Below are 12800 nucleotides of genomic sequence, written 5' to 3'. Positions count from 1 at the left end.
TGCTACCATAGGTAAATTATTGAATCTATTTATAGGAATTGCTAACAATATTCGCTTGAGGTTGGATCGAAACTAGCAGTATTGTGATTAGGTATTTACTATTTAACAATTGCATTTACAACTCAAGTTATAGGTATATGCAATTTATTTATTTCATTATTCCATAATCTAATTAATAAATTCCTAACTAAAATTATCAACAAGACTCGTTAGCAACTTCATCCGCGTAACCGGAATATATGGTTTGACCGGTAAAAATGTGACTTATTCCTTTTCCATCCCAAACATTACATGTTTGAATAATTTTATATTGTATGGTTGAGCCGTTAAAGTACTACAGGTAACAAATAAAAAAAATGTTACATCTATAATATTATGTATGGCTAGATTATTCTTAGCTATTTTCTGTGGTATTGCCTGCATCAAATACTTATATTATTAATTATACTACTGTGATCAAAAAGTAAGGTGAATTTGTTTGTAAAATGTAAATTATTTATTTATTCTTCCAAATCAATTTCAACCCCTTCAAAATAATCCCCGTCCGATAAATCGCATTTTTGCCAACGCTTTTTCCAGTCCACGAAACAGTCGTAATATTCTTTTTCCGGTATAGCTATCAAGACTTTCTTCGATTCGGTTTTTATCTCTTCAATCATGTCAAATTAGTGTAATGTAGTTAAATCTGTGGGAATTTTGTATAACGATTTATGGTATGTATTTGTGTATAGAAGAATAAAGCAATAGGGCAGTTTTAATCTAACCAACAAGAATTAGACAGACCATGTGTTACCTCAGAGATACAAGAGTATTCGGAACCGGCATGTGTGAATATGACACAAAAAATGTATGGAAGTATATAGGAATTAGGCAACTCATTTTCTCTGCCCGCCTCGTAAGATACCATGCGTGAAGATAGTAGCAAGATTGTTATATTTATATTGTAACCCGAATCTTGTATTAGATTGTTGTATCTTGGATTAGATTGAATATATTGTATTTAATAATTTATTTACATTATAAGTTTCGCTTCACGACACAAATTTTAAGATAGATATTATTTACTGGATATAATAAAACTGACCTCGTCAGCAAACGAAGTCAATTGTTCTTGTTAACCCTATATCGTTTCTTGAGGTGGCCTTCTATAAGACACCATTAGATAGTCCATTGTATTTAATACGAATATATGTACCTATCTTTGTTTGTTTGGGGTTTTTTGATACCGACAATAGCGAATAAGATGATGGCCTAGTTGTCAAAAGTTGTAAGAAATAACTAAGGACGTCACTCTACATATAGTTAAGTATACAGTGCTGCTTATGACATTCATATATTACCTATTTTCATCCTCCATTAAAAATATTTAGTATAATTTTTTTTATTAAAGATAATAGGAGGCAGTTTAAATATTTAGATTTAAAAGTATTTAAGAGGTATTTAAATTTATATTCAATAGTAGGGATATAAAACAGCAGAGGAAAAATAGTTTAATACATTTTTATCTATAAATATTGAATATATTTTTATAATAACAGGCTATGGATATATAAAATAAGACAAAATACAAATGGTTTTTAGAATTTCTCTCTGCCTGTGTTGATGTCGGAGAAGTCAGTGTGCTAACTTAGTGGAAAATGGTATAAAATTATTTTATATTAAATCTTATTTCCCACTTGTTATTTAATTATTACAAACGCGGAATTTTCTAAGGTTAAATAAAAATAAATAAATGAATTGGTATAAGATGCTAGTCAGCTATACAATTCGGCTATTTTATTATTAAAAATATTTAATGAAGCCAGAAAAGTATTTTTGTATGAAGAAAAAATGCTTGGTAAAAGTAAATTCTCAGTTTTTCCACATACATATTGTTTCAGTTGCTATTTCAAATGTTTGAAACAAATACTGACATCACAACAAAAATAGTGAATGAAAAGAGTTTCCAACTGAATAATTAAGTCGTAGTAAAATATAAATATCATTTTAATATAAAAAAATCCCAGTACCTACACACTATGAATGAACGACATGCTCATCTTCGAAATCGTTCAATGGAATATATGATTTTGTTACAGTTTAATAGATAGATAGATAAACACTTTATTTGAGCCATTTATGAACACGTAAATTAATAACAATGAGTTCATAGAATCAAATGAATTACATCTTTTTAAATATAAAACAATAGATAAAATATGAAAATAAATTTTCGCCATGTGTGTTGCAGTGATTCAAATAGGCTACAGCTCAGTGATAGTTTTGCTTAAAAACAAAGCACTGATTTTTAGCTACAGCCTGAAGTTAGGCTACGCGGTTGCGTGCAATGAACACAGAGTGTCCCTCTTTACATTGTTTGCTCAATGTTCAGATATAGGATTTTATAATTATTACACAAATTGACCCATTGAAAAGCAGTAGGGGGTAAAATAACGTCTGTCAATTCATTTGTGTGTACCAATAATATATAGATAGTGGAAATTTAACTGATTTCAATAATTCTCATTTTGCATATCACTACAGTGCCACGACTGAAATTGCAATTTATGCGCAGTAAAATTTTAATTTAATTATTATCGCAAACAAATAACAATAGCAAGTGTTTGTACGTTCATTGTCATCCAATGGAGAGGTCATACTGTAGTATTTTATAATATCTCTGATTGAGTCTGATAAAATACATATATACCTTTATGATAAATAGAGTCCGTGTTATTTATTATGAAGATATTTAGGAAAAATAAGATTACGAATTGTTCAAAGGAAAAATAGACAGAATTTTATTTAGATACAGAATGACATCTATCGTAAGTATAACTAGCCAGTAACAGAAAGGTAACCATAGTTTCATCTACATAGGTTGATATGCTACAAAGTCTAACATCTTCTCTTGAAGCTCATGGTTCCTTTCTCAGGATCTAGTATCTGTAAATTATGTATATACATTAATTTGTTGGCATAGCATCACCAATCTTGGTTTATAGAGTGCCTTGGTGAACATGTCCGCAACTTGATGTTCAGTATCTATCTTTGCAATCTTCATATTCCCATCAGCTATGCCTTCTCGAATAAAGAAATGTCTTAGCTTAATATGTTTCGTTCTGTTGTGGAACTCATATGGTGGATTTAATGCAAGTTTGATGGCTGATTCGTTATCTAAGTACAGAATAGGATTACTCGTTGGTTGTTCTATACCTTCAATAAAACGTTTAAGCCATATTATTTCTCTGGCAGCTTCGCTAGCGGCTACAATTTCGGATTCAGTGCTTGAAATCGCTACTGATGTCTGTAGTTGACTTCGCCATGATATTAGACCTCCATAAATACATACTAGGCCTGAAGTCGATCTTCCAGAGTTAGGATCACCACCATGATCAGCATCGCTGTAACAGATCAGTTCTTTCTTTGTATCTTTCCTGTAGGTAATGCAGTAATCCCTTGTACCATTCAAATAGCGAAATATTCGTTTCACTTTTGTAATATCTGTTTTTGTAGGAGTTTCTAAGTGTCTAGAGGCAACCCCAACTGCATAGGCAATATCGGGTCTTGTTCCTACCATAAGGTATGCGAGAGCTCCAACTGCTTCTCTGTAAGGAAATGCATTGTCTTCAGTATCTTCTCTCAATTCAGAATCTTTAACTATTGGTGTATTTGCTATTCTGCATACCAAATCTTGTAAGTACTTTCTTAGTATAGGCACCTTGATGTATTTTTATATAGTTTTCATGTTTTTCTATCTCAAGTCCCAGAAAGTAATAGAAATTTTTATTACTTTGGCCCTTAATTTTAAAGCGTTTCTGTAGCATTTCGAGAAACTCATTAATCAGTACCTGTATATATTTAGTAGTAGCTTACCTTCCCCCTCTTCATGGAGAAGAAACAAGGATCTTCTCCAGCTACAAACCCTTGTTCTAGAAGAAAGTCTTTAATGCAATTGTTCCAGCACAATGGTGCTTGTTTCAGTCCATATAAACTGCGTTTTAACTTGCATACATTGTTAGTTCCATCATCATATCCTTCAGGTTGCTTAACATATATCTCTTCTTTCAAGCTTCCATAAAGAAATGCGGTAGAGACGTCAAATTGAGTAAGAATCATATTGTCGCGAGCAGCAATACTCAATAGTAATCTAATTGTACTCATTTTTGCTACGGGACTAAACGTCTTCTCGTAATCAACGCCTTTCTTTTGAGAGTAACCAACAGCAACGAGTCTGGCTTTATACTTGTCAGTAGACCCATCAGAGTTCCTTTTAATCTTAAATACCCATTTACTGGATATAGCTTTGCGTCCATTGGGTAATGACACTAAGTCCCATGTTTCATTTTCTTTCAGGGAGTTGATTTCATCATCCATAGCCTTACGCCATTTTTCTTTATCAACAGACTTCATCGCATCTTTGAATGTCTTTGGTTCTTCTTCATGGTTATAAACATTTTCAACACAGTGTAAGACAAATTCGTCAAATCTATGTGGAGGATTTAATTTTGAGCGATCCCTTAAAGTGATTTTATCTATATCTACATTTTTCTCTTGAGGCTCTTCATTAAGAATTTCTTCTTGAGATAAAGTATCTTCTCTTATTAAATTGTCCTCTGATACGTTTTCTTGATTTGTGTCAATCTGTGGTAAATTATCTATGTTTGAAGAAGTAACCTCATCTTCACATTCAGTATAATAGTTATTAATTGGAACAATCGCTATGTTTGATTCGTTCGGTTCTCGATCTGCAAAATCGGGACAGACTTGAAGTTCAATATTGATATTTTCTTCAGATCTAGGAGATCTATTGTCCTCGACAGGATTAAGTGTCTTTTCGTCAAAAATTACATCTCTCGAGTTAATAATTGAAAGAGTTTTATGTTCCCAAATGCGATATCCTTCATCATCATTGTAACCAATAAGAATACCCTTTTTTGCTTTCTTGTCCAACTTTTTGCGTGATACTTTCGGTACATGAGCATAGCAACTGCTTCCTATTATTCTTAAATGTCCAAGTCTTGGCTTTTTACCATACCATAACTCATATGGAGTTTTATCTGTGTTGGTAGGACCAGTACGGTTAAGTACATAAACAACTGTTCTTGTTATTTCAGCCCATAAGCCTTTATAGTTCTCTTCCAGGAGTATTGACAGCTTCAACAACAGTTCTATTCTCACGTTCAGTTGAGTTTTGCTGTGGTGTATGCGGCATAAATCTATGCACAATGCCCTCCTTTTGTAGAATTTTCTTTATATTATCATTTACGAATTTCCATTATCGGTGAAAAATTCTTTGATAACATGTCCTGTGGTTTTTACTTGAGCTATAAATTGTACCAATTTATCTTGGACTTCACTTTTCAATCTCATTAAGAATAAATAGCGATATTTTGTAAAATCGTCTTTTAATAGTAGAAAATAACGATATTTGGACACGGAGTAGACAAACGGACCACATACGTCCCCATATATGCGTTCCCCAGGTTTTGACATCCCATCTCTCGTTCCAAATTTCAAACGATGAGCTTTTCCATATATACATCCTTCGCAAACTGTTTTATCATTAGGATTTGATATTTTGATACCTAATTCCCGTTCTACGAGTTTTCTCACATGAGACTTATTTTGATGTACAAACCTCTCATGGTAGAGCTGTAGCATGTTTATAGCATCCACTGAATTGACATTTATCTTGATCGGATTTGATGGTTTGTTACATAATCTCAGCTTATAAAGACCTCCATGTTTTTCTCTATCTCCGAGAAGAGCAGGTTCTCCATCTACAATCAATTGACAGCTGTTTGTTTTAGATACAAACGTACTGTCAGTTAACCAATCTTGAGCAGCTAAGACAGAGAAAAGGTTTTTTGAAATTTCTGGAACAAGCCATACGTCATTTAATGTTATGAGTTGTTTTCGACCATAAATATCTGCTTCAACTATTACTGATCCTTTGCCAGTAGCAGGAATTGTTTGTCCACTTGCTGTTGTCACTGTATGTGACTTGCTATCAAATGATTCAAAATCCTCAAATAAATCTGATCGATTTGTGACATGACTAGTTGCGCCATTATCAACATACCATTGATTACTATCACTATTTCCTATAGCGTTCACCTCAACAATCGACATTAGCATCATGTTGGCTTTGCATTTATTGTTGTTAGAGGTATTACCTTGTTTTGATGTTGATGGTTTTTCCATTGATGTTAACGGACGTCCATCTGATATCCATTTACGACAATCTTGTATATAGTGATTGTTTAGACCACAATAATTGCATTTCTTCGACTTATCTTTGACAGCTGACTTCTTTCGAAATTTAGACTTGCCTTTACTTCCGGTAAGCATGAGAGCATCTTCTACTTGACCGTGAGTCCCCTGAGACTGTAGTGCTCGTTCGAAAGAACACAGGTGGGCAGTCAATTTCTCTATACTTCGATCTTTTTTTGCTAGCAGCTTCCAACTTGAAATGAACTGGAAATATTCATCAGGACAGCTTTCTAGAGTCTTGCCCATAAGAAAGATTTCTGGTAGTTCTTTGACTCCTTCTTTCTTCATTTCTAATGATAAATCTCTCCATATATTTCGTAGTTTAGGTAAATGCGTACCAATATTGTCAGCAGGATCCTTTACGAATTTGAAGAAGGTCATAATCAAATCAAAGGCTCGATCTTCTGTATCTCCTTCATAAATTCGGTGAAGTTCCAACCAAGCTTCTCTTGCTGTTTCGAAGCGCATCACCTTCATGATGTTTTCTTGTGTCAAGTTAGTCGTTATAATAAGAAATGCTGTACGAGGTCTGTCCGGAAAGTTCGTATAAAAGTGTTCTGGAATGCGAGAAAGAGGAGTGGGGAGGCCAGGTAAGCGCAGGACCCCTTCCTTATGTCCCTAACAATGCTGTTCTGGTCTGACCGCCGTGCGGTGCGAACTGGCTTGTCACGCCATCTGTGAAGTTACCTCTTAACGAAACCCCGTCGGCATGGAGCCCGCTTCCGTTGAAGAGCAGCGCGTCGTAATCAAGTTTCTCTCGAAACTCGGCAAGAATGGCCGTGAAAGCAAAGAGTGGAAGATATCCGGGGAACCACGAACAAAAAAATCAAGAAAATCCCGCTCAAATGTCAAGACAATGTTGATTGTTTTTTTCGATGTTCGGGGGATTGTCCATCAAGAATTCGTCCCTCCAGGCCAGACAGTTGATGGAAAATTCTACGTCGATGTGCTCAGACGCCTCAAAGCTCGTGTGGCACGAGTTCGTCCAGAATTGGCGCGAGAGGGGCGTTGGATTCTTCACCACGACAATGCCCCTGCCCACACCTCTCTTGTTGTCCGTGAGTTTTTGAGTAAAAATTCCATTACGGTGACCGAACACCCCCCCCTATTCGCCGGATTTGGCCCCGTGTGACTTCTTCTTGTTCCCAAAAACCAAATTGGTACTTCGGGGGCGGCATTTGGGGGACATAAATGAGATAAAAAAAGCTACGACGGGGCAGCTGAGAAACCTACAACCAGAGGACTTTCAAGTAGCCTTCTCACAGTGGAAACGGCGTTGGCACAAGTGCATTATGTCACAGGGGGAGTACTTTGAAGGGGATAAAATTGATTTACCTGAATAATTGTAAAATAAAATTTTTAAAAAACTTTTATACGTACTTTCCGGACAAACCTCGTACTATCTTCCTTGGCATACTTTTCAAGCTCAGCAGTCGTAGCTCTTTCTTTGTCTACGAAGTCTTTTTCGACGACATGTAGGAGACCATGACCTTTTAGAGCTAGTCTTATTTGAAATTTCCATGTGACCCAGTTGTGTTCATTTAGTGGTAAGACTTGAAACTTTGTAATTCCGTCCATGGCGATAACTCTAGTTTAATCTTTTTCACACTTATGAAGAACCCGGTGTCTAATCTTCAAAATAAAATATTTGTGATCGACGGTTAAGTGCGATTCACTCAGTACACGTAACGTTCTGCTACCACTTTATGATAAATAGAGTCCGTGTTATTTATTATGAAGATATTTAGGAAAAATAAGATTACGAATTGTTCAAAGGAAAAATAGACAGAATTTTATTTAGATACAGAATGACATCTATCGTAAGTATAACTAGCCAGTAACAGAAAGGTAACCATAGTTTCATCTACATAGGTTGATATGCTACAAAGTCTAACATATACCAGTTTTTAAGTTGCAATAAATCTATACATTACATTAAAATCTGCGCCATTTCTTGCGAGTAAATAGACATTCATTTATATTTTCTTTATATGAATGACTGTTCCACTATTTATTTGTAGTCTATTTGGCAAGCAATTGTGGAACAAAATATTCTGAGTACCTACGAATTTTTCGATTTTAATAATGTTATGAGTATATAATATGTAACAGTGTGTCATATAATCATTATATATATTTACTTTGATTGACTTAATTATACAATAGGTAGTAAACTTTAATTATTAAAATTTTCGAGTAAACGCTGCTTGCTTAGGTTCAATAAGTCTTCCGATGCTGTCAATAATGACCTTTTTCTGGCGAAGTTCGTAGCAGCTGGATATAATCTACACTTATTGGAATTTTTTGCCAGCTATTTGAGCGAATATAAGCAGTACGTAAAATATAAGATGCATTTTTATATTCCATGTACTGCAGTTTTCGTTATTGATGTTTGCAAAAAATCATATCAATATTTAGATTTTGTATTATGGCAAACGAATAGCTTTTAAAATATTGAGGTGAATTAATGTTTTTATAATGCAATACATAGTTAAGAGTAAACTTGAGAGATCTACCTTTATTTGTATTCCTTATAAAACTAAATAAAAGCGATAAGTTTAATGAAATATCTAGAGAATTCGATTTACATTTATTTAATTCTAAGATTTAATCTGCAATATGTGGACTGAGTCAGTGGTTCTTTGATAATTCATCTTTGAACATGTGAGTTCAACTTTTTATTTTACATAACTGCCTACCTACAATGTTTGTGCCTTTTACATCAGGTCTAATTTAGTTGATTGTACGTATTAGCTATATCATATGCATTTCATTAAATCTAGTTCTGTTGGTTTTTCATTAATGAAAATTAAATAAGTAATTATGTATTTATACATTGGATAAATTATGCAACAATTTTTTTAGATATTTAGATAGTACGATGTTTGTCTATTTTTCCCTCTACGTACTCTACTCTACCGTATCTAATCTAACTGTGTGATCCCGGCACAGAATAGGCCTCTCCTTTCTTACCTAGCAAAAAAAGGGTGGCATATTCTATGTCGGAACCATACGGTAATTGTTTGCAGTGGACAAGGTTACAGTTACAGTTGTAGGTTACAGCTATTAATATTTTGCATAAAGATTTTCAATAATGTGTGAGGTGTGCTTAATGTATTAGGTAGTTATAGTCTATAGGTCGGAGGTGGCAACTAGGTAGCGATGGCGTGATATTGCTTGTAAACACGCCAGGGAACAATCAATAAAGGGAGACCAGTATATCAAAATAGCGTCTGTTAGCGAAGATTATAGTTTTTTTTTTAATATATGTTTAAGGGGGATCTAGGCCGTACATACATACACATAGATAGATAAATAAGATAGATAGATAAATAATTTATTTGCATATAGTTAAGCAACTATCAGCTATAATGTAAAATGTTGGTCGGAAAAAAATAATTTACTTATGTCAAAAATAGTACGGCGTATATATCTTTAAAATTAATTGTGTGGATCCATAAAAATAAAAATATTGAGAATGAAATGAAAATTATTTTTTCGGAAGTCGCGTTAATAAAGAAATGTATTTTTTTTTGAATATTTGTTCGACTTCGTCCGCTTAACCGATGATTTGTTAATGGAATGGGATGAATAGTAGTTCATGTTTTCGTCCATGTCCATTTAGTCCATAAACAGCAACTTCGTACAGAAAAGCATAGCCTGGAATGACTCCCGCAAGATGGAGTCGTTGAATTATACTTCGTAGCGAAATATGAGGTAAACCTATGTTCAACAGGCGATAAGAAATTGTTAGTAGTGAGGACTACCAGTCCCATTGCTAGCAATTGCTAGAAGGTTGACCTGTCAGGTCAACCTTCACGTGGTCCCCCCTGGAAACCATCGTCCAGAATACTAGGTGTATTCATCAGGATAAGGTAACTGACCTGCCTTTTTATTCTCACCTATCATCTCTCACTGGTGCCCCGCCAGCGTATACCGTTAGGGTAGTATTCTATTATCATAAAAAAAAAAAACACGATGACAGTGATGATATATTTAGTTACATTAATATGTTAATTAAGTGATATACATGGATACAGATGTCATAGTTACAAATGTCACAGGTTTGTTTAACATACGAATATAGATTATACGGTACTATTTAATATAAGGATAATACACGCAAATGTCGTGACTTCTTAATTTTTTTGTATATCTATGAGAAAGAGAGTGGGGATATGTTCATATTTAGTTATTATGTATATGATGTATATATTAAATAATCAATTTAATATAAAAAATCGCGGGCACGCCTAGTCGTTGATAACATCAATAGAGCAAAATCGAATTAGGTCATGTGTAACTTCGTGGAATTAATTTCGCTGTTAATGTCTCCCTAGTGATGAATATTAGGTATTTAATATTGATTAAATCAAACTAATAAGCATATTAACATTTCAACACTGGCTACTAAGCCACACCTATTTGAATTAAATACAAGCTAATTTGTACTCTAGAAGGAAAACATACAAATATTGTCCAGAAACTGAGATACCTAACGTAAAGAGATGACAATAAATATGTGACAAATTCAAAGAGAACTAAATACAAAGGTTTCCGGAGGAAACCGTGTGGAGGTCGACCTGATGAATTACATTTTTAATAAAGAGGATTAATATTCCTATTACAAACAATCCCTATCCTCCCTGTTTATTGTGTTATCCATCTTAAATACCGTTAATCAAATTATATTAATAAAACATGAATGGGTTAATATAAAAAATGAAAAGTTCTTACATTTACATATAAACCAGATGTTCTATTTACGAGGTGCATGTGTTTAAAGATTATTTAGCCACATAGTTCATTTGTTAGTTAAGTAATAAGAATAAAAATTTGAAATGGACTTAAAAGTTTTTAATAAGCTCCGTGGCAACCTACATATATAGAGTTAATTTTTTTTGTTTATCTATTAATTGAAAAAAATAAATTGAGACTTTGTGTTTACAAAAGAAGCATTTAAAGTAAGTTATCTCGCATAAGGAAGTAAACAAGGAAGTTATTTATTTCATTAATACTAGTAGAGTATTAAGTTCTTTCAGTTGATTGCACGGTCTAACGATTTGTAGAGTTTCTTTTTAATGGATGATAATGGAATGGTAACCCCGCCTGCACTAACGGTATATGCCTGCGGGGCATCAAGTAAGTAAGGGATGATAGGTGAGAATGGAAAGGCAGGTTAGTTAGCCCGTTGTAATGAATACACCTGGAATTCAACACAATGGTTTCCAAGGGGGACCACGTGGAGGTCGACCTGATAGAGTATATCGCTAGTAATGGGACTGGTAGTCCGTATTACTAACAATCTCTTTTCCCCCATGTAGAGTTTATTAATTATGAGTAAATTCATCAAATTAAACATGGTTATAACCTATAATAATGGTATATGGTAATACCATGCAATGCGGAGTTATATTTTTTCACCTTTTATTTAGGCTAAACATTTCGTCGGCCGACTAACAAGCGCTATTGACATTTGCCTTTTATTTCTTCACCTACACTATTTATATATGGAATCGCTTTATATTTTCGATACTTGTAGTATATTAGTAGTTTAAGTCTTTTTTAAAGACATATTCTGATATTATCTAAATAAAATAAGAAACTAACTACCTCATTATTATCATTTCAACCGTTAACCGACCATTGCTGAACTTAAGCCTTCCCCGTATGGGCAGTTTTGCTAGTAATTGTCACATTTACTACTAATTACCTCAGATGAAAATGCTGACTCTGACTGGCTTACTGATATATTAAGTATAGAGCTTTCTTATATACTGTAAATGTAATAGGAGAAAATGTTTTTAGATATATCTCTTGTAAAAAGATAAATAGGTGAGTTCATTAAGCTATACTGTTTCTGTACAACTTACGTATATCGGTCGATATTTTGAACTTTACTCGATTAATATGGTGGTGTCGCACCTTCCGATTGTCGCGGCACATATCTCCGCACAAAACAACAATTTGTTTTCTATAAAATCCGACAGATTGACTCCATAGCCACCTGACGGTAACTGATTATGAAATCCATCTATGTAGGTCGCAAATCCAACGCGAGATTGCATCTAACTTGCGGCCCACACTATGCTAGTTTATTTAAACAATTTTTCACGCCTCTCTTGAAGGAATCATGAATATTTATTATATGTATTGTATATCTGTTTGTAAAAAATACTACATTGAGTATTCCATATATATGGATGGTACATAGTATGGATGTAGATACTTATACATTAAGTAGTAAATAATAATTTGATCATCACCTGGCCAGTGATGGTGAACAGCACAGCTAATAATATCCTGAGCGGTGTTCGTGCTCTGTACGCCCGATGTGACCACAGCCTGTGTACTCCTGCCGTTATTCCGAAACCCGAAGTGTAGATTGTCGCCAATGCTGGTGGATAAAATATAAGATATTACTTTTTGTTTTTTAAAAACCTTGCATTAGGGAATTTGAAAGATATTGATTTTAAAAAGTACACCTATTATGGATATACTTGTATTGGAAAAGGCTTTGTTTATGAAAAGAAATGTCTTTAATA

At 33.9% G+C, this 12800-nt stretch overlaps 1 protein-coding gene across 2 annotated transcripts in view; it reads right to left on the bottom strand.

Moving 5' to 3' along the window:
• Positions 1–12800, bottom strand: part of LOC113512317 ((11Z)-hexadec-11-enoyl-CoA conjugase-like) — a 39721-nt gene that overhangs the window by 13045 nt on the left and 13876 nt on the right. For both annotated transcript variants that reach the window (XM_031914877.2, XM_026896120.3), the window contains exon 3: positions 12522–12652. In XM_031914877.2, coding sequence (XP_031770737.2) covers positions 12522–12652 — 131 coding nt within the window. The remainder of the gene's footprint in view (positions 1–12521; positions 12653–12800) is intronic.

The sequence above is a fragment of the Galleria mellonella genome, unplaced genomic scaffold, assembly GCF_026898425.1.
Source record: "Galleria mellonella isolate WM207_F2 unplaced genomic scaffold, CSIRO_AGI_GalMel_v1 utg64, whole genome shotgun sequence".
Classification (NCBI taxonomy): Eukaryota; Metazoa; Arthropoda; class Insecta; order Lepidoptera; family Pyralidae; genus Galleria; species Galleria mellonella.
Note: the sequence above shows the minus strand (reverse complement) of the source record. Positions and strands in the feature narration are given on the sequence as shown.